This window comes from Oncorhynchus clarkii, chromosome 9, assembly GCF_045791955.1.
Source record: "Oncorhynchus clarkii lewisi isolate Uvic-CL-2024 chromosome 9, UVic_Ocla_1.0, whole genome shotgun sequence".
In the NCBI taxonomy this organism is placed as follows: Eukaryota; Metazoa; Chordata; class Actinopteri; order Salmoniformes; family Salmonidae; genus Oncorhynchus; species Oncorhynchus clarkii.
In genome coordinates, this window is record NC_092155.1 from 71476450 (window position 1) to 71503771 (window position 27322).

Genomic DNA, 27322 nt, shown 5'->3' on the forward strand with positions numbered 1-27322 from the left:
CGCTCTAGTCAGTCTCTTCTACTGATGTGTGTTTCTGGTAGTGGTACTTTATCATACTCTTTTCCTTTCAGCAGGTTAATACCTGCCTTTTGCCACAACAATCTTTTACCCCTCTAACAATACCGCTACAATGTCAGCTACAGTGGGGCAAAAAAAAAGTATTTAGTCAGCCACCAATTGTGCAAGTTCTCCCACTTAAAAATATGAGAGAGGCCTGTAATTTTCATCATAGGTACACGTCAACTATGACAGACAAAATGAGGGAAAAAAAATCCAGAAAATCACATTGTAGGATTTTTTATGAATTTATTTGCAAATTATGGTGGAAAATAAGTATTTGGTCACCTACAAACAAGCAAGATTTCTGGCTCTCATATACCTGTAACTTCTTCTTTAAGAGGCTCCTCTGTCCTCCACTTGTTACCTGTATTAATGGTACCTGTTTGAACTTGTTATCAGTATAAAAGACACCTGTCCACAACCTCAAACAGTCACACTCCAAACTCCACTATGGCCAAGACCAAAGAGCTGTCAAAGGACACCAGAAACTAAATTGTAGACCTGCACCAGGCTGGGAAGACTGAATCTGCAATAGGTAAGCAGCTTGGTTTGAAGAAATCAACTGTGGGAGCAATTATTAGGAAATGGAAGACATACAAGACCACTGATAATCTCCCTCGATCTGGGGCTCCACGCAAGATCTCACCCTGTGGGGTCAAAATGATCACAAGAACGGTGAGCAAAAATCCCAGAACCACACGGGGGGACCCAGTGAATGACCTGCAGAGAGCTGGGACCAATGTAACAAAGCCTACCATCAGTAATACACGTCTGAAGTTTGCTAGAGAGCATTTGGATGATCCAGAAGAAGATTGGGAGAATGTCATATGGTCAGATGAAACCAAAATATAACTTTTTGGTAAAAACTCAACTCGTCGTGTTTGGAGGACAAAGAATGCTGAGTTGCATCCAAAGAACACCATACTGTGAAGCATGGGGGTGGAAACATCATGCTTTGGGGCTGTTTTTCTGCAAAGGGACCAGGACGACTGATCCGTGTAAAGGAAAGAATCAATGGGGCCATGTATCGTGAGATTTTGAGTGAAAACCTCCTTCCATCAGCAAGGGCATTGAAGATGAAACGTGGCTGGGTCTTTCAGCATGACAATGATCCCAAACACACCGCCCGGGCAATGAAGGAGTGGCTTCGTAAGAAGCATTTCAAGGTCCTGGAGTGGCCTAGCCAGTCTCCAGATCTCAACCCAATAGAAAATCTTTGGAGGAGTTGAAAGTCTGTGTTGCCCAGCAACAGCCCCAAAACATCACTGCTCTAGAGGAGATCTGCATGGAGGAACGGGCCAAAATACCAGCAACAGTGTGTGAAAACCTTGTGAAGACTTACAGAAAACGTTTGACCTCTGTCATTGCCAACAAAGGGTATAACAAAGTATTGAGATAAACTTTTGTTATTGACCAAATACTTATTTTCCACCATAATTTGCAAATAAATTCATTAAAAATCCTACAATGTGATTTTTCAGGATTTTTTTTCCTCATTTTGTCTGTCATAGTTGAAGTGTACCTATGATGAAAATTACAGGCCTCTCTCATCTTTTTAAGTGGGAGAACTTGCACAATTGGTGGCTGACTAAATACTTTTTTGCCCCACTGTACTACAGTGTGTGAAATGACTGCAACACTTAAAAAGTGCTGCAATCGGTTTCAGAATGGGTGGCAAGAAATAAATGAGTCATAACAGTAGCTGAGATGGGGAGAGGCCTGTCCATAATAAAGCGCTGCTCTGCCTTAACAATATTAACAAGGCATGTCCTACAGGCCCTAGTCTTGTCGCACCTGGACTACTGTTCAGTCGTGTGGTCAGGTGCCACAAAGAGGGACTTGGGAAAATTACAATTGGCCTAGAACAGGGCAGCACAGCTGGTCCTTAAATGTACACGTAGAGCTAACATTAATAATATGCATGTCAATCTCTCATGGCTCAAAGTAGAGAAGAGAGTGACTTCATCACTACTTGTATTTTTGAGAAGTATTGACATGTTGAATGTACAGAGTTGTCTGTTTAAACTACAAGCACACAGCTCAGACACCCAATGCATACCCCTCAAAACATGCCACCAGAGGTCTCTTCACAATCCCGAAGTCCAGAACAGACTATGGGAGGAATACAGTACTACATAGAGCCATTACTACATGGAACTATATTCCACATCAAGTAACTGATGCAAGCAGATTAATCATATCTCTACTCATTACATTAGGCTTACTACTATCTTCAACGTCTACTTTGTCATCCACCCGAACTCAACCCTGTTGATGCTGTCATCTATTGATGGATTGTGTTCATTAGAGCACACACCATAACAACATGTGTTTACAATGGAGAAAAAAAACGAAACAAGCATTTGATATTGCACAAGTTCAGATAGTATTCTAACTCCTGTTTCACTGTGTTTTCTTACATGTTGTGCCTTCTGAACATTACCCGGTCCTTTATTGACTTATTCTCTGTCCGTCTCTGTAGTGGCATGTTATTGTTTTATTGATGACATTGTCTTCTGTTATTTCCCCCAGTGGCCTGGCTGCGTTGGGCCGGGCTGTGAGGTGGTGGTGGTGGACTCTGGGTGCTGGTCTAGGCAGAGAGGCAGAGACAGGAGGAGCCTGCAGTGGACGAGTGGCTGTGGGTTTTGAGGTGGTGCCCGTGCCAGGCCATGCATGGGGGGCCGGAGAGGGCCGAGTAGATGGCAGCTGAGCCGCTCTGTTCTGCCCTCCCTAGAGACACTGGTAGAACTAGGAAGCAGCCTCAGCAATGACAATGGACCCAGAAACAGGTGAGGAATGAATGAGGGGAGATGACACACAGAGAGATATACACACACACACACACACACACACACACAGACGTGATACTGTACTACAACAAGCAGGCTTAACATCCCATCCCCAAACACACACACAGCCACTTATTTACGCAAGGCTCCATGGGAAATGAAATGTGTAGGCCTATTTGATCTGACCCCCTTTTGAGAACATGTTAGATAAAATGGCGTCAGAAGAAATGGCAGCAGTTTTACGATCCAATTGTGCTATTATGTGTTTTTTCTCGTGTTATTTGTAACTTATTTTGTACATAATGTTTCTGCCACTATATCTTATGGAAAAAAAGAGCTTCTGGATATCAGGACAGCGATCACTCACCTCGGATTAGACAAAGATTTTTTTCTTCAACAAGCAGGAAGCACAGGATATACTGCTAACACCCGACAAGGCCAACATCCCTGTTATTGGCAAGAGAAAGGGACACAGGTACAGAGGACACAGAGCGGGGTGCCTCGTAAGGATCCACAGACGGTGAGTGGGAAAGCTGCCTTTACCGTCAATATTACTCGCCAACGTGCAATCATTGGACAATAAATTAGACGAGGTACGATCACGAATATCCTACCAACGGGACATCAAAAACTGTTTATTTACTACCATAAACGGATGCTGGCACTAAGACCGCACTCAATCAACTGTATAAGGAAATAAGCAAACTGGAAACCGCTCACCCAGAGGTGGCGCTCCTAGTGGCCACCTCTCCTCTTTAATGCAGAGAAACTTAAATCAGTTTTACCAAATCTCTATCAACATGTTAAATGTGCAACCAGAGGGAAAAAAAATCTAGATCATCTGTACTCCACAAGCAGAGACGGGTACAAAACTCTCCCTTGCTCTCCATTTGGTAAATCTACCACAATTCTATCCTCCTGAAAGCAGGAAGCACCTGTGACTCGGTCTATAAAAAAGTGGTCAGATGAAGCAGATGCTAAACTACAGGACTGTATTGCTATCACGGACCAGAACATGTTCCGGGATTCTTCCGATTGCATTGAGGAGTACACCACATCAGTCACTGGCTTCATCAATAAGTGCATTGAGGACGTCGTCCCCACAGTGACTGTACGTAACCACAACCAGAAGCCATGGATTACAGGCAACATTCACACTGAGCTAAAGGGTAGAGCTGCCACTTTCAAGGTGCGGACTCTAACCATCAAACAGGCAAAGCGTCAATACAGGACTAAGATTGAATCATACTACACCTGCTCCGACGCTCGTCTTATGTGGTAGGGCTTGCAAACTATTACAGACTACAAAGGGAAGCACAGCCGCGAGCTGCCCAGTGACACGAGCCTACCAGATGAGCTAAACTACTTCTATGCTCGCTTCAAGGCAAATAACACTGAGGCATGCATGAGAGCATCAGCTGTTCCATACGACTGTGTGATCATGCTCTCCGTAGCCAACGTGAGTAAGACCTTTAAACAGGTCAACATTCACAAGGCTGCGGGCCCAGACAGATTACCAGGACGTGTGCTCCTGGCATGTGCTGACCAACTGGCAGACGTCTTCACTGACATTTTCAAAATGTCCCTGATTGAGTCTGTAATACCAATATGTTTCAAGCAGACCGCCATAGTCGTTGTGCCCAAGAACACTAAAGCAACCTGCCTAAATGACTACAGACCCGTAGCACTCACGTCTGTAGCCATGGAGTGCTTTGAAAGGCTGGTAATGGCTCACATCTAGAAGCTGTTGATCTTGTGTTCTTTCTGCTACCGCACGGCAAGCGGTACCGGAGTGCCTTTTGTATGTTACTCAATCCCATTGATATCCTACTATTGTCATGTATTGTCATATTATGTCTTGTTTCTGTTCTTTCTCTTCACTCCGTCTCCCTCTGCTGGTCGTATTAGGTTACCTTCTCTTCCTCTCCTTCCCCCAGCTGCTCCTCATCTTCTCTAACTACCTCGTTCACCCTTTTCCCACCTGTTCCCTTTTTTCCCTCTGATTAGGTCTCTATTTCTCTCTCTGTTCCTGCTTCTGTCTTTGTCAGATTCTCGTTTGAGTTTCTCATGCCAGAACCAAACTCGTTTGCTTCACCCTTGTCCTGTCCTGTCGGAATCTGCCTGTTCATCTGATGCTACGTGTGATCAGGTACCTCTGTCCTCTACGACCCGCGCCTACCCAGAGAGACCAGCAGTCTGTCGCCGCTAACCCAGCTATTCTCTTCTGCTGCTAAGAAGGGGACTCTAACCCAGCTATTCTCCTCTGCTGCTAGAAGGGGAACTCTTCTGTGATTATCAGAAGGACTTTATGTTTCATTTGTCGCCCTCTCTGCGGGTTGTTTATTTTGCCATCATATACATTTGAAGAGGATCTATGTCTTACCTGTGTTTTGACATTAAAGGACTCTGTTTTTGTTAAACCGCTTTTGGGTCCTCACTCACGTGCATAACAACTATAGTATAACTTGTCGCTCTGTTTGCCAAAATGAATAAGTTTACAGTGTATGGTAACACTTTTTATTTTGATAGTCTACATACTATCATTAACATTGCAACTAATTATCTACTAACCTTAACACTTATTCTAAACCTTAATCTTAACCGTAACTGTAGCAAGCAGTTGCTTTATCAACACTCATACTATTAATAAACTCAGTAGAGCATCTACAGATGGAAAATCCGGAGTATCCAAAATAAATGTGACCCAGTGTATCGATTTAAAATAATTTAACGAATTGAATATACACTTAACCCATTCCAGCAGTGCATTGTAAACTACCCTATAATTTCCTGGAGGGCAGGTAGTTTACCCCCGGTGATGGGTTTGGCAGACTGCACCACCCTTTGGAGAGCCCTGCGGTTGCGGGTGGTGCATTTGCCGTACCAGGTGGTGGTACAGCCCGACGGGATGCTCTCAATGGCGCATCTATAAAAGTTTGTGAGGGTCTTAGGGGCCAAGACAAATTTCTTCAGCCTCCTGAGGTTGAAGAGGCGTTATTGTGCCTTCTTCACCACACTGTTTATGAGGGTGGATCATTTCAGATTGTCAGTGATGTGTACCCCGAGGAACTTCTCCACTGCAATCCCGTCGAAGTGGATGGGGGAGTGCTCCCTTTACTGTCTCCTAAAGTCCACGATCAGCCTTTCGTTTTGTTGACATTGAGGGAGAGGTTATTTTCCTGGCAAAGCTGTATAATTCTCTTGGAATTCAAGAGTCAATGCAATTCACACTGCATTATAATGGTCTACTTGTCTACTAATACAGTCAAACTAAAACCTTGTGAGTTTTTGCCTATCATGTTGTACCAAAAGTAATTACAACCAACTCTGATTGTGTGGCAATAAAGAGTCTTGCTGTGAACAGTGTAACAGACCAATCTAAAGACACTACACACAGATGAAATGGGAGACCACGACCAGAACATGATTCCTTTTGATCTTTCCTGTGAGCAGTGGCCGTCTTCCTTAATTAATAAAGTAGAATCTGGGTCAGCCAATGCGTGAGACTTCTCTCTACACAAAAACAAAACTGAAACTATAGAAGTGCAAACGAGCCGTCGTGGGGCAGTGTGCCCACAAAAGCCTGGGACTTGGTTAGAGGCAGTACAGGGGTTGTTTTCAATAAGTACCAAACAGAATAAAAATAGACTGAAACGGCAAGTGAATACGTAACTTGTCCTATAAGAAACTCATGTTTTTAGTTTTCCATTGAAAAAGGGATGTCTGCTACGGTCCGCAACAATAAATACGACCAGTACTTACATAGGTAGATCTGTTGTAACCTAACTCTCTTCCTGGAGATCTACCATCCTGTGGGTATTCAGTCCAAAAATACCTGAGTCAGCTAGTTGAGATTCATGTTCCAGGCCCTGACCAAATTGCAGATAATGCATTGCATCAACCAATAGTTGCATAGCACGTAATTAGAATGCCACGTCATCAACTGCGCAGTCCGGGCATTAGATTTCTATACTGCCCCGCTATATCATGTGGGTGGCATTCCTGCCTGACTACATTGCAGACACCTACCAGATCTCAAATCAAATGTTATTGGTCACATACTACATGGTTAACATATGTTATTGGTCACATACTACATGGTTAACAGATGTTAGTGCTTCTAGTTCCGACAGAGCAGTAATATCTAACAATTCCACAACAACTACCTAATACACACAAATCTAAGTAAAGGGAATGAATAAGAATATGTACATATAAATATATGGATGAGCAATGACCAAATTGAACCATGTATGGAAACGTGAATTAACACTCCTCAGCTAGCAGGCTCAAGCAAGCTAAAACCCACATGGCAGTAAAAACTAACCAGCAGACATTGTTAACACGTTAGAAATGAGTTAAACACACTTTGCTGTAGGCTACTATTTACTAGTTAACAAAAAATAATGTATGTCATATAAAATATATTCACCCCACCCAGTATTATAATCAAAATTTACCAGAAAGCACTTGGCTCAGACAGTGTAGTAGTGTGGGCTCAATAGCATCTCCTTAGTGTGCAAGATCTTGAGAATCAGCTGTACATGTGATGGAAGAATGCACTGCACATGTGATGGAACAGTGCACTGTGCATGCAGAGGGTTGCAATTCCATTGAATTGGGGATAGTTTAACCAAAATATGACCTCGAATTGCCTTATGAGTATCCCACAAAAAAGGTTCACCGTTATAAGTTAACTTTTTTGATGAATTTAAGCAAAATTCCCCAAATTCCAGGGCTTAACTTCCCATGGAAGATTCCGGAAATATACTGGGGAAGTTTCCGACCCGTTGCAACCCTAGTGGCCAATAATTTCAAGTCTGTATGTAGGCAACAGCCTCTCTGTGTTGGTGATGGCTGTTTAACAGTCTGATGGCCTTGAGATAGAAGCTATTTTTCAGTCTCGGCCTCAGCTTTGATGCACTTGTACTGACCTCCCCTTCTGGATGGTAGCAGGGTGAATAGGCAGTGGCTCAGGTGGTTGTTGTCCTTGATGATCTTTTTGGCCTTCAAGTGCCTTCGGGTGCTGTAGGTGTCCTGGAGGGCAAGTAGTTTGCCCCCGATGATGCATTGTGCAGACCTCACGACCCTCTGGAGAGCCCTGCGGTTGTGGGTGGTGCAGTTGCCGTACCAGGCGGATACAGCCCGACAGGATGCTCTCAATTGTGCATCTTTAAAAGTTTGAGGGTTTTAGGTGACAAGTCAAATGTCTTCAGCCTCCTGAGGTTGAAAGCTTGGATAGGTGTTTAACATATCAGCTAACCACCCAATATGATATTGGAATGTAATGACCGACAGTCAATAATGTGACGCACAACCATTGGTTGATGCAATGCAACGTCTTCAACATAATCAGGCAGGAACACCACCAGTATGTGGCTAGGTGATTTGTTCAACACTTGCCTCCAGCCCATCTGTAAATAGCCCATCCAACTACCTCATCCCACTGTAATTATTTTTTATTGCTCCTTTGCACCCCGTATCTCTCTTTGCACATTCATCTTCTGCACATCTATCACTCCAGTGTTTAATTGCTAAATTGTAAATATTTCACCACTACGGCCTAGTTATTGCCTTACCTCCCTAATCTTACCTCATTTGCACACACTGTATATAGACTTTTCTATTGTGTTATTGACTGTACGTTTGTTTATTCCATGTGTAACTCTGTGTTGTTGTCGCCCTGCTTTGATTTATCTTGGCCAGGTCCCAGTTGTAAATGAGAACTTGTTCTCAACTGGCCTACGTGGTTAAATAAAGGTGAAATAAAACCTTGATGTATTTATCACTGTAAAAAAACAGTCTCCAAATGCATTTGTAGGTAGCTAGCTAACAGCCATGGAGGAGGGTGAAAGGATAGCAGCCCTAACTGTCAAAGTGAGAGAGTAGGCTATTCTGGATAGGTCAGGTACTTTTGTATAGTTCCTGTCCCTAGTAGTGAGGACGGAGGTAATAGTAACATAATATTCTGTGCGGTGTAATTTGAATATAATGAAGTCTGTTTCTCGTGAGGTGTTCTGTCCTCAGATAAAGAGAGCTATGAAAGCCAGTCTACATATAAAGAGGTCCCAAATGAAGAGCAGTGGTTCTCAGTCCTAGTCCTGGGGAATTAAAGGGTGCACGTGTTTGTTTTTGCCTTAACACTGCACAGCTGATTCAAATGATCAACTCATCATCAAGCTTCAAGTGGTATTTATGTATTCATTTGTGATGCTATCCTTGATATGATACTGTTATTGTCACATGCTACACATGCACACGTGTGCCCATTCATCTACCAATAAAATGTTATCATGATTTGTTATCAGGGATATTATACTTTAGTAATCCACATGACCTGGTGATGTAAAAGTCTAATAATTACATTGTCTTCCAAATTCCTACAGATACCTTCTAACTGGAGATTTCTTCAACATGATTGCCTACAGATAACATGTAGGGCACTGCAAGGTTGGGTGACCAGGGCCATCTGGGACTGCCTCCTGGAGGAACTCAGGTGTGTGACTGCTACCTGTGTCCTGCATAACTTCATGAGGATGGACACGAGGACCAGGAGGGGATCTGCAGCTCGCCGCCGTATGCCAGAGGAGAAGTCTGGTGCTCTGCAGGATGTTTCAAGGATGGGGTCCAACAACGCAGCAAGAGAGGCAATCCGTGAGCGGGAGATCTTCACCTCCTACTTCTTCGAGGAGGGTGCTGTTCCCTAGCAACACCATAGACTACACTATGCACAAACAAAGGCTCTTTTAAGAGCTATGTCAACTACAGTTACTCAATTCCCAGTTTGTCTAGATAGCTAGCTACACATCCATAGGCATACAGGTATTGTTATCCTCCACTGCACAATAAACAAGAACATACGTTATTTCATCTATCTGCATTGCATGGCAAATATCAGCAAGGCAAGCTTACAAAATTGTACATTCAATTTGCAGTAAATACTTTAGCCAGCTAGATTATTTACATCCACTGTTTCACAGGACGACAGCTGGTTGTTTCAGGAGTCCCTAAAACATTAAACATGAGTTACAATGTAATACTCATGTCACAACACCCATCAAGCTAGCCAGCTAGCTTGCTAAATCCTGATTTTTGTCAATTTACTTTATGATTAAAAAAATATGCATACCCATGTCTCTACATAAACTAACATCTTCCTGTCAACTGTACATTTTTGCATGATTATGTATGACATTATAATCACTTTTGCTTCCATTCTAGTATTTTTGTCAGCCATCTTTGCTGAAAAAAGTCTCCAGCTTTGGGTGGCATAGCATCAAATTCGTTATGGGAACCACTCGATATGATTTGCGTAAAGTTTGGAAAAGTTGATATTTATCACCGCCTCCCACGCCACCTTCGCACCGCCCAAAGGTCCCCCGCTTGCCATTCATTTCGATGGTGAGATGGTGGCGGTTTCCTGTGCCATTGTATCATGCCAGACAGTCAAGCTGTGCCACGAGTTGCCGGAGCTCGTTCAGAGGTTACCTTTAAAACTACGTTTGAAATGTTTTTATTAATTTAGAAGCTGCAAATGCAATGCTCACTTGTTATTTATTAATTATCTTTTTTCTTCCTAGGGCGGGCAAGGGAGTTCTGGTTGTCGGACATGCTGGAAATATGATCTCGCGTTATTGTGTCATTCTCAATAAAGTACTAAGATATGAAACGTTGATTTGAACCTTCTGACCAACTAGTGGGTCAGGCGGCACCCCACTCTCTGATTCATATCGCTTGATTTCTGATGATAGTTGACGATTATATCGACTGATTGCAATGGTATGAGATGATCTGACAACGCCCTGAATTGCACCCTCGTAAACGTTTTGTCTCTTGGGTGTGACTCGTGACTGGTCTGATGAATGTGGGCGGAAGGAGATTTAAATAGTAGCCATGCGTTTTGCCTGAGCAGTGAACACCTTGTTTTATAGATTTGACAAGATACAAGTCTAAACGTGACAGGCAAATATTCTGTCGTTATATAAATGTATATTTTAAAAAGGCCAAACATAAGCAAACAATCTATGCGTTCATAAAAAATGTTTTGCTATTAGGCATACACGAAAGGCACATAATAATACACGTAGCAATCTAATGTTCGCTTGTAGCTAGTCAGTACGTGATAGTTTCAGACTTTTGTTACTTATTTATAAAGTGTCTAACGGCTCGCTATTGCAAGAGAGCGACAACTAGTCCGATTACGTGAACAATGTCAATATCACGTGTATGGCGTTTGTACTGTGCTGTACTGGTTCAACTCGGTAAGTGAAAGTAATAGCATCTAGACTGGATACGCCTTGCTAGGCTGTATCTGAAAACTCCAATCACATCACATGATTTCGATATACAACTATGAGTAACCAATATTTGCACCTTGGAGTTGGCTTGTCTCGTCCAGCTACCGGATGACCGGTTGAGGTTACTACAGGTTAGCTGTCATGCAGAGCTACACCCTATGATGCATCGTAAAAAATAAGGTCCCGAAGATGTCACACAGTTTCTCCAAACGCCACGCAGTGCACCCGTTACAAAGTGAAACCACTGAAAAGAGCTCGCTGTAGATATGACATGTATTCAACGTAATATTTTTCTAAACCACTGTTTTCCCATCAAGGTAAATGTTATCTATTTGATTTGTTCTGCTATATGTTTGCCATGTGTTATGCATTCTAAGTGTTTTCCCCTACTATTTTGTATACAATGTTTGATTATCCAAATTCTGCTGTTGCCATTCTGTCTGTTGGGGGCATTGGCTCAGGGAAGGAGGAGAATGGAGGGGGTCGGAGATTGACATCATTTGACAGGGTGACAATGAGGTAGAGAGCAGGGTGAAAGATTCAGATTAAGAGGCCTGAGGCTACAGAGACCAAATGACAGAGCAGGCCACCACTTACACACCTACAATTTAGGAAAGATCTACTGTAGGCCTGTATTCACAAAGTGTCTCAGAGTAGCATTGCTGGTGTAACAGTATAACTTTAGACCGGCCCCTCGCGAACCAGGGACCCTCTGCACACATCAACAACAGTCACCCACGAATCATCGTTACCCATCGCTCCGCAAAACCGCGGCCCTTGCAGAGCAAAGAGAACAACTACTTCAAGGTCTCAGAGCGAGTGACGTCACCGATTGAAACGCTATTTAGCGCGAACACCGCTAACCATTTCACATCCGTTACACTGGATTTAGGATTACTGATCAGGTACCCCTTGTCCATGTAATCAGCAGATGCAGCTGCTATTTCAGCACTGAGGACCAGTCCCCTGATTGAGATATTATTATAGGAAAAGGGCCATTTGGTAAATTATTGCGGAGATTATTTATCTTTATATTAAATTGCTGTGTCCATTAAATGTTATTATTGGGAACAGCGTGGAATGATATAAGGAACTATACAGTGCCTTCAAAGTATTCAGACCCCGTGACATTTTCCACATTTTGTTACATTACTGCCATATTCTAAAATTGATTAAATAAAACAATTTCCTCAGCAATCTACACACAATAGCCATCATGACAAAAATGAAAACAGGTTTTTAGACATTTTTGCAAATGTATTAAAAACATAAATACCTTATTTACATAAGTATTCAGACCCTTTGTTATGAGACTTGAAATTGAGCTCAGGTGCATCCTGTTTCTATTGATCATCCTTGAGATGTTTCTACAACTTCATTGGAGTCCACCTGTGGTAAATTCAATTGATTGGACATGATTTGGAAAGGCACACACCTGTCTATATAAGGTTTCACAGTTGACAGGGCATGTCATAGAAAAACCAAGCCATGAGTTCGAAGGAATTGTCAGTAGAGCTCCGAGACAGGATTTTGTCAATGCACAGACCTAAGGAAGGGTACCAAAACATTTGTGCAACATTGAAGTTCCCTAAGAAGACAGTGTCCTCCATTCTTAAATGGAAGCAGTTTGGAACCACCAAAACTCTTCCTAGAGCTGGCCGCCCGGCCAAACTGAGCAATCGGGGAGAAGGGCCTTGGTCATCTGTATGCAGTGATATGTGCATGCAAAGAGCAAACAATAAGCTGCACAAGAACTCACTACTGTAATGGCCCAGTGACTCATGTTTGCATCTCAATGTGAAAAAAAACTGTCTGCATGTTCTGCACAAAGAGGGCAACAGATGCTACTGAGCCAGATGTCGATATGTCAGGGGAGAAGCTACAGGTGGTATCTGATTTTAAGTACCTTTGCATCATACTTGATTCCAACCTCTTTTAAAATGCAAGTGAAAAAGGTCATTCAAATAACCAAATTCAGCCTAGCTCATTTCCGATTTATACGAAATTGTTTGACTACAGAGGTAGCAAAGCTGTACTTCAAATCTATGATACTCCCCCACTTAACATACTGCTTGACTAGTTGGGCCCAAGCTTGCTGTACAACATTTAAACCCATTGTCTGTCTACAAACAGGCTCTCAAAGTGCTTGATAGGAAGCCCAATAGCCATCATCACTGTTATATCCTCAGAAAGCATGCGTTCCTGAGTTGGAAAAATCTTGTGCAATACACAGAAGCATGTCTTGTATTCAAGATCCTAAATGGCCTGACTTCCCTTCCACTCAGTACTTTTGTTAAACAGAAAACCCAAACATGGCAGCAGATCCACAAGGTCTGCCATGAGAGGTGACTGTTCCCTTAAGGAAAATCACCTTTAGTCAATCTGCTTTCTCTGTGAGAGCTTCCCATGTCTGGAATACAATGCCATCAGACACACATACAGTTGAAGTCGGAAGTTTACATACACTTAGTTTCGAGTCATTAAAGCTAGTTTTTCAACCAATCCACAAATGTATTTTAAACTATAGTTTTGGCAAGTCGGTTAAGACATCTACTTTGTCCATGACACAAGTCATTTTTCCAACAATTGTTTACAGACAGATTATTTAACTTATTCACTGTATCACAATTCCAGTGGGTCAGAAGTTTTATATACACAGTTGACTGTGCCTTTAAACAGCTTGGGAAATTCCAGAAAATGATGTTATGGCTTTAGAAGCTTCTGATAGGCTAATTGACATAATTTGAGTCAAATGGAGGTGTACCTGTGAATGTATTTCAAGGCCTACCTTCAAACTCAGTGCCTCTTTGCTTGACATCATGGGAAAATCAAAAGAAATCAGCCAAGACCTCAGAAAAAAATGTATACCTCCACAAGTCTGGTTCATCCTTGGGAGAAATTTCCAAGGTACCACGTTCATCTGTACAAACAATACTATGCAAGTATAAACATTATGGGATCACCCAGCCGTCATACCGCTCAGGAAGGAGACGCGTTCTGTCTCCTAGAGATGAACGTACGTTGGTGAGATCATCAAGGACATCAACCACCCGAGCCACTGCCTGTTCACCCCGCTATCATCCAGAAGGCGAGGTCAGTACAGGTGCATCAAAGCTGGGACCGAGAGACTGAAAAACAGCTTCTATCTCAAGGCTATCAGACTGTTAAACAGCCACCACTAACATTGAGTGGCTGCTGCCAACACACTGACACTGACTCAACTCCAGCCACTTTAATAATGGGAATTGATGGGAAATGATGTAAATATATCACTAGCCACTTTAAACAATGCTACCTTATATAATGTTACTTACCCTACATTATTCATCTCATAGGCATACGTATATACTGTACTCTATATCATCGACTGTATCCTTATGTAATACATGTATCACTAGCCACTTTAACTATGCCACTTTGTTTACATACTCATCTCATATGTATATACTGTACTCGATACAATCTACTGTATCTGCCTATGCTGCTCTGTACCATCACTCATTTATATATCCTTATGTACATATTCTTTATCCCCTCACACTGTGTACAAGACAGTAGTTTTGGAATTGTTAGTTAGATTACTTGTTGGTTATTACTGCATTGTCGGAACTAGAAGCACAAGCATTTCGCTACACTCGCATTAACATCTGCTAACCATGTGTATGTGACAAATAAAATTTGATTTGATTTGATTTGATTTGATTTGGTGCTGAGTTTAAATGTATTTGGCTAAGGTGTATGTAAACCTCCGACTTCAACTGTAACTGCACCTATCACACTTCCACAAAAACATGAAGATATAGCTAAAGGTTAATCAGATTTGTGAACATAATCCCTAGCTGTGTATTGCTGCAAACACTGTTGCTTTTATGGATTTTTGTCTTGTTGCTTTTTGTGCTATGTTTCTCTGTCTGCATGCTACGTCTTGCTTGTCCTATGTTGCTCTGCATGTGCTCACTGCTCAATGATTGTCTGTATTGTAATTTAATAACCTGCCCATGACCCTCCCCTATTCAATTAAAAACATATATATACTAAATATATGGTAGTAATGGTAGATCATTGCTTTTCTTTAATTTCTCTATTTTCTAACCTAGACATGATCATACCTGCATCTGGAAACAAGTGTGGCCCTGCAGAGTACAAATCTAACACTGGTCAGTGCTGTCCAATGTGTGGAAAAGGTAAGGGCATCAAGGACTTGTTTACACTACTGTACATAATATACATTTATTTTAGTTCTATTGTAATGCAAAATTAAACTTCACACAATTATATTACATTGTTAAGGAATTAAACATAGTTTGATATCAAACTATAAACAATACACTACATTGTAAATGCATGTACAATGTAATGGCATGTTTTGTTTTATTTTATTAGGTTTAGTTGTCCGCAAGGACTGTACATTGGAGTCCAGCACGTCCTGCATACCCTGTACAGGACAGACCTACATGAATGCAGCTAACGGATTGGACAAGTGCTTTCCCTGCAGTCCTTGTGATCCAGGTATTATGAGGGACCCTAATATTTTGGGGGGCCATAATATTTCAGGTATTTTGGGGGCCCTAAGTGACATTTGGTTGCCATTAAATTCTATTCATTTTGCCATGGGACAAAAATTGCCTACAATTCTACACATTTTGCCACATTATGCCATGGCCTGTGTCATATCATTATGATATGAAGAAAATTTATTTTGGAAGAACAGAATATTAGTGGGCCTATTGTACAGTGAAATCGGAAAGTATTCAGACCCCTTGACTTTTTCCACATTTTGTTACGTTACAGCCTTATTCTAAAATGGATTCAATCGTTCCCCCCCCCCCCCCCCCCCATCAATCTACACACAATACCTCATTATGACAAAGCAAAAACAGGTTTTTAGAATTACAGCCTTGAGTCTTCGATTACAGCCTTGAGTCTTCTTGGGTATGACGCTACAAGCTTAGCACACCTGTATTTGGGTAGTTCCTCCCATTCTTCTTTGTAGATCCCCTCAAGCTCTGTCAGGTTGGATGGGGAGTGTCGCTGCACAGTTATTTTCAGCCATTCCTGTGTTGTTTTGGCTGTGTGCTTAGGGTCGTTGTCCTAATGGAAGGTGAACCTTCGCCCCAGTCTGAGGTCATGAGAACACTGGAGCAGGTTTTCATCAAGGATCTCTCTGTACTTTGCTCCGTTCATCTTTCCCTCGATCCTGACTAGTCTCCCAGTCCCTGCTGCTGAAAAGCATCCCCACAGCATGATGCTGCGACCACCATGCTTCAACGTAGGGATTGTGCCAGGTTTCTTCCAGACGTGATGCTTGGCATTCAGACCAAAGAGTGCAATCTAGGTTTCATCAGACCAGAGAATCTTGTTTCTCATGGTCTGAGAGTCCTTTATGTGCCTTTTGGCAATCTCCAAGCAGGCTGTCATGTACCGTTTACTGAGGAATGGCTTCCGTCTGGCCACTCTACCATAAAGTCCTGATTGGTGGAGTGCTGCAGAGATGGTTGTCCTTCTGGATGGTTCTCCCATCTCCACAGAGGAACTCTGGATCTCTGTCAGTGACCATTGGATTCTTGGTCACCTCTCTGACAAAGGCCCTTCTCCCCTGATTGCTCAGTTTGGCCGGGCGGCCAGCTCTAGGAAGAGTCTTGGTGGTTCCAAAGTTCTTCCATTTAAGACTGATGGAGGCCACTGTGTTCTTGGGACCTTCAATGGTGCAGAAATGTTTTGGTACCCTTCCCCAGATCTGTGCCTCAACACAATCCTGTCTCGGAGCTCTACGAACAATTCCTTTGACCTCATGTCTTGGTTTTTGCTCTGACATGCACTGCCAACTGTGGGACCTTATATAGACAGGTGTGTGTGCCTTTCCTAATCCTGTACAATCAATTGAATTTACCACAGGTGGACTCCAATCAAGTTGTGAAACATCTCAAGGGTGTCTAAAAACCTGTTATTGCTTTGTTATTATGGGGTATTGCGTGTAGATTGATAAGGATTTTATTTATTTAATCCATTTTAGAATAAGGCTGTAATGTAACATAATGAGGGAAAATGGAAGGGGTCTGAATACTTTCCGAAGGCACTGGATGTTATCTGGCTGGCTATGCTCCATACCATAGGCTTTAGGCTTGTTCATTTAGCTGACATGATATGCTTATACGTCCCGTGCCATTGTTTTAGATTAGATTATTTTATACCAAGAAGAATATAATTGAATTTAGCTGAATAAAATGGAATGAATCATTTTCCCATTCCGGAGTGAGTGCGCAGATGAAGTGGCTATGTTGAGCGTAAAAGTGATCATTTGAAATGATCCCATTATCAAATGGGAAGGAGCAGGGGCAGTAGAAAAAATCTATGCACGCCAATAGTGAATGGAGGCCGTGCGCTTTCCCGCTGGTCTGTTTTTCAATGATGCCTGCTAGGCTACTTTGGTTTTATAGCAGAGCTGTGTTTAATATGAGCAGCTGAGAAATACATATAAGAACATTTACTTCACACCACACATCAACCACTGTGTGAGGAGCATGCAGCCTCTCGCTGTGCAACAGGTGATATTCTGCCCAAATATACTGCCCAACAGGTGATATTCTGCCCAAATATACTGGCCAAATATACTGGCCAAATATACTGGCCAAATATACTGCCCAAATATACTGCCCAAATATACTGCCCAACAGGTGATATTCCGCCCAAACTCTGTATTCCATGGGCTGTCCCACCCTGTTCCTGCTGCTACCCAGTGTTTAATTTGGGAAACCAAGTGACATCTTTTCAGGAACATGGATAGTAACATGTAACAAAACATATTTCACTAAAACTGTTGACAGCCCCTCTTCATGCTGGAGAAAACAAACGAAGGATAGGAGATGGAAACGCTCAAGATATTCAGGAGCTAAGGCTAATGTGTCAGCCTATTAATTATACTGAACAAAAATATAAAATGCAACCTGTAACAATTTAAATGATTATAGGGGGACAATATATATATTTTAAACCTTTATTTAACTAGGCAAGTCAGTTAAGAACAAATTCTTATTTTACAATGACGGCCTACCCAGACCAAACCCTCCCCTAACCCAAGCTGGGCCAATTATGCACCACCCTATGGGACTCCCAATCACCGCCGGTTGTGATACAGCCCAGGATCGAACCAGGGTCATTAGGACCTGATGGTCGTTAACAAATTGGATACTAACAAAGCATGTCCAGAGTGCATAAAAGGAGATTTCCATGACTCAATGATCATGTGGAATTTGACTGCAGTCGTGACCCATGACTGCCGATGTGGCGGTAATACGGTCACCGCAACAGCCCTAACTTCAGTCTGTTACACTACACAGTACTGCAGTCTGTTACACTACACAGTACTGCAGTCTGTTACACTACACAGTACTGCAGTCTGTTACACTACACAGTACTGCAGTCTGTTACACTACACAGTATTGCAGTCTGTTACACTACACAGTATTGCAGTCTGTTACACTACACAGTACTGCAGTCTGTTACACTACACAGTACTGCAGTCTGTTACACTACACAGTACTGCAGTCTGTTACACTACACAGTACTGCAGTCTGTTACACTACACAGTACTGCAGTCTGTTACACTACACAGTACTGCAGTCTGTTACACTACACAGTACTGCAGTCTGTTACACTACACAGTACTGCAGTCTGTTACACTACACAGTACTGCAGTCTGTTACACTACACATTACTGCAGTCTGTTACACTACACAGTACTGCAGTCTGTTACACTACACAGTACTGCAGTCTGTTACACTACACAGTACTGCAGTCTGTTACACTACACAGTACTGCAGTCTGTTACACTACACAGTATTGCAGTCTGTTACACTACACAGTACTGCAGTCTGTTACACTACACAGTACTGCAGTCGGTAATACTACACAGTACTGCAGTCTGTTATATTTTGTCATTTTCTTTGGTGGGTTGGGGGCCCCCTAGCGGCTTAGGGCTCTTAGTGACCGCTTATGTCACTTATGCCTCGAGCCGGCCCTGTGTCCAAGCCTCTTTGTGACTGATTCTTTAGACTAAAAAAAATGTAATGTCACCACTGAACTTGCATGTAATTTTCTCTTCAATGCTAAACAACCAGAATGTATCACAGAAATGTTGCAAAACATGGTATGCAAGTTCAAAACCATGACCAAACCAAATCTCAGGATATTAGACACAAGGAGGCATTAAAGAGCTGAAATAGGAATAATGTGTGTCATGCAACCATTTTTGTGAGGGTAATTAATTAACTAAATCCAATTTTAATTAATTTGGTATAAGAAGATGTTATATATTTTCTAATCATATAAATTGTAAAAACATATGTGGGCCCTTCAATTGGACGAGCATGACTCCTCTGCTCTCAACGTCTTTGATTGTCATCATGCAAGAGTTTTGGCTGATGTCATTAACCACATTTCCATCCACAGTTTTTATGCAAGTAAAATCATACAGAATAAAATAAATAAATCACGAAAGCCGTGATGGAAACAGGAAGTTTTGGTACAAATGTATAAATACTGACAGATAATTTGTTTGTTCGACATGGTATCTTTTTGTCTGTAAAATTCATTATAAAAACCATCATATTGAAGTAAACTTGAAGTCACGTGATGACATGGTGTGTGGTCCTCCCACTCCGACTTGGGAAAGCATGCAGTTTATACAGATTAAAAAAGTTATGATGAACCTCACAGGGTGTTGAAAGTTGATGGTAATCTTGATGCTCCTTTCCAATAAATATCGAGGGTCTGATTCTGGTGGCATGATGATTGACGCTTGACTGCTGTTTGGCAAATACAAATATTCTCGCTCTTATCCATAATAATCTCATTATGTAGACTAGCGGCCTTCCTGCACTGTATCTGCGAGCTGTAGCTAGAGCGCAAGTGTGAAGACCAGAGAAGGCAAATTTGCTATTTAAAGCAGCAGTTTTTGTGACTAGAGTTGAAAATGCGATGGAAACCCATTCAACTTTATATTTTTATTCAGTACATAAAAACAAAATAAACATTTTGTGTGCACTACGTCATCAAGCACTGCAACAAGTCCGTTTTTTGGTGTAAACATCACTGGGGGGAAATTAGCATATTTGCTTTATTGCAGATTTTATGATATTCACTTTTTTACCTTTTATTTAACCTGGCAAGTCAGTTAAGAACAAATTCTTATTTTCAATGCCTGTTCAGGGGCAGAACAGCAGATTTGTACCTTGTCAGCTCAGGGATTTGAACTTGCAACCTTCCGGTTACTAGCCCAACACGCTAACCACTAGGCTACCCTGCCGCCCCACATGAAAATCTGTCTCCAATTCAATGGAAACCTAGCTAATGAGGTTTGTACACAATATCTGCATGTTTTCTTTGTTTATTCATTAGGATCTTCTTCGGGCTGGTTTCCCAAGACTCCTTTCAGTTCATGCACCACATAAGGCAAATCCTTGCGATAAAAATAGTCCCCTGTAATCTTCCTTACTTTTATGTTTTCCAGGACAAGGTCTGTACATTTTGATGGCGTGTACTACTACAAGTAACTCTATTTGTCATGTTCTAAATGGATATTATTGTACCAGCTCCTCAGCTGGCAACGAGTGCACCTTTGCGCTAAGACATACACTTTGCTCACCTGGACAGAGAGTTAAAGTACCGGGTATGTGTGTGTATATATAGTATGAAGTAAAGTTAATAAAATACCATTATTTTTCATTTTCATAACTGTTATTGTCAATAGGAATTACTCACAGCATATTACATGTTATTCCTGTGCAGGAACAAAGACAACAGATACCATGTGTGAGGAGTGTCAGCATGGTTCTTACTCACAACATGGTGTGAACTGCACTGCTTGGACTGAGTATGTTTTGGCTGGTTTCATTCCTATTTGTTAGAGACATTAACAATGGCTGGTTTGATCTGGATGACTACGCAAAAATATGGGATTTTAAGCCTTCTTCACACTGCAGGCCTTAATGCTTAAATCAGTTTTGTTTTGGAATACTGACTGTCCAAACTAAGTTACAAGTGACCAAATCGGATGTGTGTGTGTGTTCAGACAGCAGTCATTTGCTGACATGGCTAGCTAGTCGCCATCGTAATGACGGGTGTGTGCACACTTCGCAGTGGTGTCGTCTGATTGGTGGTGGTGCTCCTGCTTCCCATCACTCAGAAGTTATGTAACAACCTAAGGTGATGACAACAATGTGTCGTCATGGAAGTTTCCCAGTTGCTTTGAATGTTGAAAATCATAGTGTATAAACACTTAAAGCCTGAAAGGACAAAGATGATCCAACTTTCAAAACAAATCCTTTTTGGTTATCCACAGCAGTTAACTAGCTAGCTAGGTAGCTGTTTAACCTCCTAGCACATTTGTTTGTAAACAATTAACAAACTATTTAGCTACCACATTCATGTCAAACTGTCAACAAAATATGCCAAATACGTCTAAAAACCACTTGAGGGCATTATAACTCAGATATTACTATTCAGACATGTCGCATGGCCTGGGAATCAGATTTGAATCTGACTCCAAACCACCTAAAATCAAGCCAATTGTGGCTTAAAATATCCAATTCCAAACTGATTCGGATATGCAAAAAAATTGGATTTGAGTCACTTCAAACTGCCAATGTGAACAAGGCTTTATAATCAATAACAATAATTGATTTACTTCAAGAATACATTAGATTGACTTGTCAATACTGGTTCATGTGGCTCAGTTGGTAAAGCATGGTGCTTGCAACGCCAGGGTTGTGGGTTCGGGGACCAGTATGGGGGAAACAATTATGAAAATGTATGCACTCACTACTAAGTCTCTCTGGATAAGAGCGTCTGTATAATGACGTAAATGTACTGTACTAGGGGAAACACTGCATTCAACAATTATTATGAGGATGATCAATAATATCATTGTTACCTAATCAGAGTTTTAAATGCCCAAATTAAGGAATAGTGACAACATTTTTATTTGAGAAACATTTGTAATATATTGAAATGAAATGCCTCTAGCCTTTACACTCACTGATATTGTCATTTGGCCTTCATAGATTTGTCTGTAAAAAAAAAATATATATATATATATATATAAATATGTATATACATTTGAAACAATGTTTGATGATCGCTAATATGATAATGGTTCAATAATGGTTCAACTGCCTTGAACAACTTTTATTTGTTCACCTTTTAGTTGTAAAGCCATTGGACAATACAAGACTGAAGATGGAAGTCAAACAAGAGATGTTGTTTGTGGAAAATCTGAGGAATCACTAAGGAATAGAGCCATTGTCTTAGTTCCATCTTCAGTTCTCCTTTTTGTAGTCTTTATTTTTGTCTTGTTTGTAACTAAAGGTTAGTCTTTTTTCGTTCTTTATTGTTCGGTTCCTTCTGCATGTCTGTGTTCTACATAATTAAGTTAATGAGTGGGTTTTGCTTCGCTCCTAACAATCGGGTAACTTTTGATTTGTTTTCAGGTAAAGAAACTAAAGGTTAGTTTAACATGTTTTACCCTTCTCCCCACATACTGTACATTACTGGCCCTCTCACTTTTCTAACAATGTATTACTTATAGATCTAGGCTATTCACTTTGCATCGCTTTGTTAACCCAATTCATTTTGCTATGTTTTCAGAAAATCAACTATCTCCTAAGGTACATTTCTATATTTTTGAGTTCCTTTCAAATGTAGGCTATTCTTAATCTAAGATTTGACTTATGTACAGCATTTGAACCACGTACAGCATTGTGGCAAATGTAGGTTTCTTAGATGGAATATCATTTAATTGTAGTAGTTTTCCATATTATGCACATTGCCGTAACTATACTGAATAATGACAAAGATTTTTTTGCAAAACTTAAATACCTTATTTACATAAGTATTCAGACCCTTTACTATGAGACTCGAAATTGAGCTCAGGTGGATCCTGTTTTTAATGATCATCCTTAAGATGTTTCTACAACTTGGAGTCCACCTGTGGTAAATTCAATTGATTGGACATGATTTAGAAAGGCACACACCTCTCTTTTTATAAGGTCACACAGTTGACAGTGTATATCAGAGCAAAAACCAAGACATGAGGTCAAAGCAATTGTCCGTAGAGCTCCGAGACAGGATTGTGTCGAGGCACAGATCTGGGGAACCGTACCAACACATTTCTGTAGCATTGAAGGTCCACAAGAACATTGTGGACTCCATCATTCTTAAATAGAAGAAGTTTGGAACCACCAAGACTCTTCCAATAGCTGGCCGCTCAGCCAAACGGAGCAATCAGGGGAGAAGGGCCTTGGTCAGGGAGGTGACCAAGAGACCAATGGTCACTCAATGGTCAATCTGACAGAGCTATCTAAAAATGTATCTTTCCAGAAATAAGTCTCTCACTGTTGCCGCCTGTTATAGACCCCCCCCCCCCCCAGCTGTGCCCTGGACACCATATGTGAATTGATTGCCCCTCATCCTACTTCAGAGCTCGTACTGTTAGGTGACCTAAACTGGGATATGCTTAACACCCCGGCAGTCCTACAATCTAAGCTAGATGCCCTCAATCTCACACAAATGATCAAGGAAGCCATCAGGTACAACCCTAAATCCGTAATCATGGGCACCCTCATAGACATTATCCTGACCAACTTGCCCTCCAAATACACCTCTGCTGTTTTCAATCAGGATCTCGGCGATCCCTGCCTCATTGCCTGCATCCGCTATGGGTCCGCGGTCAAAAGACCACCCCTCACCACAGTCAAACGCTCCCTAAAACACTTCAGCGAGCAGGCCTTTCTAATCGACCTGGCCCGGGTATCCTGGAAGGATATTGACCTCATCCCGTCAGTCGAGGATGCCTGGTCATTCTTTTAAAAGTAATTTCCTCACCATCTTAACTAAGCATGCACCATCTTAACTAAGAACAGATATAGCCCTTGGTTCACTCCAGACCTGACTGCCCTTGACCAGCACAAAAACATCCTGTGGCGGACTGCAATAGCATCGAATAGTCTCCGTGATATGCAAATGTTCAGGGATGTCAGGAACCAATACACGCAGTCAGTCAGGAAAGCGAAGGCTAGCTATTTCAAACAGAAATTTGCATCCTGTAGCTCTAACTCCAAAAAGTTTTGGGACACTGTAAAGTCCATGGATAACAAGAGCACCTCCTCCCAGCTGCCCACTGCACTGAGGCTAGGTAACACGGTCACAACCGATAAGTCAACGATAATTGAGAATTTCAATAAGCATTTCTCTATGGCTGGCCATGCTTTCCTCATGGCTACCCCAACCAACAGCTCCACACCCCCCGCAGCTACTTGCCCAAGCCTCCCCAGCTTCTCCTTCACCCAAATCCAGATAGCATACCTAGGTATTTGTAGTTGTCCACATATTCTAAGTCAGAACCGTCCAGAGTAGTGATGCTGGGTGTGGGCAGCGAACGGTTGAAAAGCATGCATTTGGTTTTTACTAGCGTTTAAGAGCAGTTGGAGGCCACGGAAGGAGTGTTGTATGGTATTAAAGCTTGTTTGGAGGTTAGTTAACACAGTGTCCAAAGAAGGGACAGATGTATCCAGAATGGGGTCGTCAGCTGGGCTAGACAATCAGGACCCTCTCTTTCTAAAACTATCCGCCGCCATTGTTGCAACCCCTATTACCAGTCTGTTCAGCCTCTTTCATATCGTCCGAGATCCCTAAAGATAGAAAAGCTACCGCAGTCATCCCCTCTTCAAAGGGGGAGACACTCTAGACCCAAACTGTTACAGACCTATATCCATCCTGCCCTGCCTTTCTAAAGTCTTTGAAATCCAAGTTAATAAACAGATCACCGACCATTTTGAATCCCACCGTACCTTCTCCGCTGTGCAATCCGGCTTCCGAGCTGGTCACGGGTGCACCTCAGCCACGCTCAAGGTCCTAAACGATATCATAACCGCTATCGATAAAAGACAGTACTGTGCAGCCGTCTTTATCGACCTGGCCAAGGCTTTCGATTGTCAATCACCGTATTCTTATCGGCAGACTCAACAGCCTTGGTTTCTCAAATGACTGCCTCGCGTGGTTCACCAACTACTTCTCAGACAGAGTTCAGTGTGTCAAATCGTAGGGCCTGTTGTCCAGACCTCTGGCAGTCTATGGGGGTACCACAGGGTTCAATTCTTGGGCAGACTCTTTTCTCTGATTCCCTGATCCACCTCTACACAGACGACACCATTCTGGATACATCTGTCCCTTCTTTGGACACTGTGTTAACTAACCTCCAAACAAGCTTTAATACCATACAACACTCCTTCCGTGGCCTCCAACTGCTCTTAAACGCTAGTAAAAACCAAATGCATGCTTTTCAACCGTTCGCTGCCCACACCCGCCCGCCCGACTAGCATCACTACTCTGGACGGTTCTGACTTAGAATATGTGGACAACAACAAATACCTAGGTGTCTGACTAGACTGTAAACTCTCCTTCCAGACTCATATTAAACATCTCCAATCCAAAATGAAATCTAGAATCAGTTTCCTATTTCGCAACAAAGCCTCCTTCACTTACGCCGCCAAACCTATCCTAGTAAAACTGACTATCCTACTGATCCTCGACTTCGGCGATGTCATCTACAAAATAGCTTCCAACACTCTACTCAGCAAACTGGATGCAGTCTATAACAGTGCCATCCATTTGTTACCAAAGCCCCTTATACCACCCACCACTGCGACCTGTATGCTCTAGTCGGCTGGCCCTCGCTTCATATTCTTCGCCAGACCCACTGGCTCCAGGTCATCTATAAGTGTATGCTAGATAAAGGTCCACCTTATCTCAGCTCATTGGTCACGATAACACCCACCTGTAGCATGCGCTCCAGCAGGTATATCTCACTGGTCATCCCCAAAGCCAACACCTCTTTGGCCGCCTTTCCTTACAGTTCTCTGCTGCCAGTGACTGGAACTAATTGCAAAAATCGCTGAAGCTGGAGTCTTATCTCCCTCACTAACTTTAAACATCAGCTATCTGAGCAGCTAACCGATCGCTGCAGCTGTACATAGCCCATCTGTAAATAGCCCACCCAATCTACTTACCTCATCCCCATATTGTTTTTTTTGTGTGTTTTTTTAATTATTATGTTTCCACTCTTTTATCCCCAATTTCGTGGTATCCAATTGGTAGTAGTTACTGTCTTGTCTCATCGCTGCAACTCCCGTACGAACTCGGGAGAGGCGAAGGTCAAGAGCCATGCGTCCTCCGAAACACAACCCAACCAAGCCGCACTGCTTCTTGACACAACGCACATCCAACCCGGAAGCCAGCTGCACCAAGGAAACACCATACACCTAGCGACCCGGTCAGCGTGCACTGCGCCCGGCCCGCCACAGGAGTTGCTAGTGCGCGATGAGACAAGGAAATCCTTGCAGGCCAAACCCTCCCTAACCCGGACCTAGCTGGGCCAATTGTGCGCGGCCCCATTGGCCTCCCGGTCACGGCCGGCTGCAGCAGAACCTGGACTCGAACTGAGAATTAGACCACTGCGCCACCCGGGAGCCCCCCCCCCCCCCCCCCCCCCCCCCCCCCCCATATTGTTTTTATGTACTTTTCTGCTCTTTTGCACACCAGTATTTCTACTTGTACAAGTTCATCTGCTCATCTATCACACCAGTGTTAATTTGCTAAATTGTAAGTACTTCGCTACTATGGCCTATTTATTGCCTTACCTCCTCACTTACCTCCTCACATGGAGTCATTAACTCGTTTTTTAACCACCCCACACATTTCTTGTTAACAAACAATAGTTTTGGCAAGTCGGTTAGGACATCTACTTTGTGCATGACAAGTAATTTTTCCAACAATTGTTTACAGACAGATTATTTCACTTATAATTCCCTGTATCACAATTCCAGTGGGTCAGAAGTTTACATACACTAAGTTGACTGTGCCTTTAAACAACATGGAAAATTCCAGAAAATTATGTCATGGCTTTAGAAGTTTCTGATAGGCTAATTGACATCATTTGAGTCAATTGGAGGTTTACCTGTCGGTGTATTTCAAGGCCTACCTTCATACCCAGTGCCTCTTTACTTGACATCATGGGAAAATGAAACAAAATCAGCCAAGACCTCAGAAAAAAATTGTAGACCTCCACAAGTCTGGTTCATCCTTGGGAGCAATTTCCAAATGCCTGAAGGTACCACGTTCATC

The 27322-nt window shown here is 42.3% G+C and overlaps 1 protein-coding gene and 1 long non-coding RNA gene across 4 annotated transcripts; both read left to right on the top strand.

The window, feature by feature from the left end:
- Positions 1-7355: 7355 nt before the first annotated feature.
- LOC139416915 (uncharacterized) lies at positions 7356-10011 on the top strand. The gene is made up of 2 exons (XR_011635141.1): positions 7356-9038; positions 9236-10011. It is a non-coding gene; the product is annotated as an uncharacterized lncRNA (long non-coding RNA).
- Positions 10012-10938: 927 nt separating this feature from the next.
- Positions 10939-26675, top strand: LOC139416909 (tumor necrosis factor receptor superfamily member 14-like). Of its 3 annotated transcripts, XM_071166086.1 has the most exons (9): positions 10939-11110; positions 15244-15330; positions 15530-15655; positions 20655-20813; positions 20933-21017; positions 22350-22510; positions 22633-22647; positions 22790-22809; positions 26297-26675. In XM_071166086.1, the coding sequence occupies exons 1-9, from the start codon at positions 11059-11061 to the stop codon at positions 26297-26299; spliced, it is 708 nt and encodes a 235-aa protein (XP_071022187.1). In that variant the 5' UTR covers positions 10939-11058; the 3' UTR covers positions 26300-26675. The 3 variants fall into 3 exon arrangements, with proteins under 3 accessions (XP_071022187.1, XP_071022186.1, XP_071022188.1); XM_071166085.1 differs by lacking the exon at positions 26297-26675 and having other exon boundaries at positions 22790-24497; XM_071166087.1 differs by lacking the exons at positions 10939-11110; positions 26297-26675 and adding an exon at positions 11126-11463 and having other exon boundaries at positions 22790-24497.
- Positions 26676-27322: the final 647 nt, after the last annotated feature.

Excerpts from the sequence above, each read along its gene's own strand:
- LOC139416909 (XM_071166085.1), top strand. The coding sequence starts at position 11,059 with ATGTCAATATCACGTGTATGGCGTTTGTACTGTGCTGTACTGGTTCAA. Across the intron at positions 11,111-15,243 it reads TGCTGTACTGGTTCAACTCG|ACATGATCATACCTGCATCT; the intron begins GTAAGTGAAAGT and ends TTTCTAACCTAG. Across the intron at positions 21,018-22,349 it reads AACTGCACTGCTTGGACTGA|TTGTAAAGCCATTGGACAAT; the intron begins GTATGTTTTGGC and ends TTCACCTTTTAG.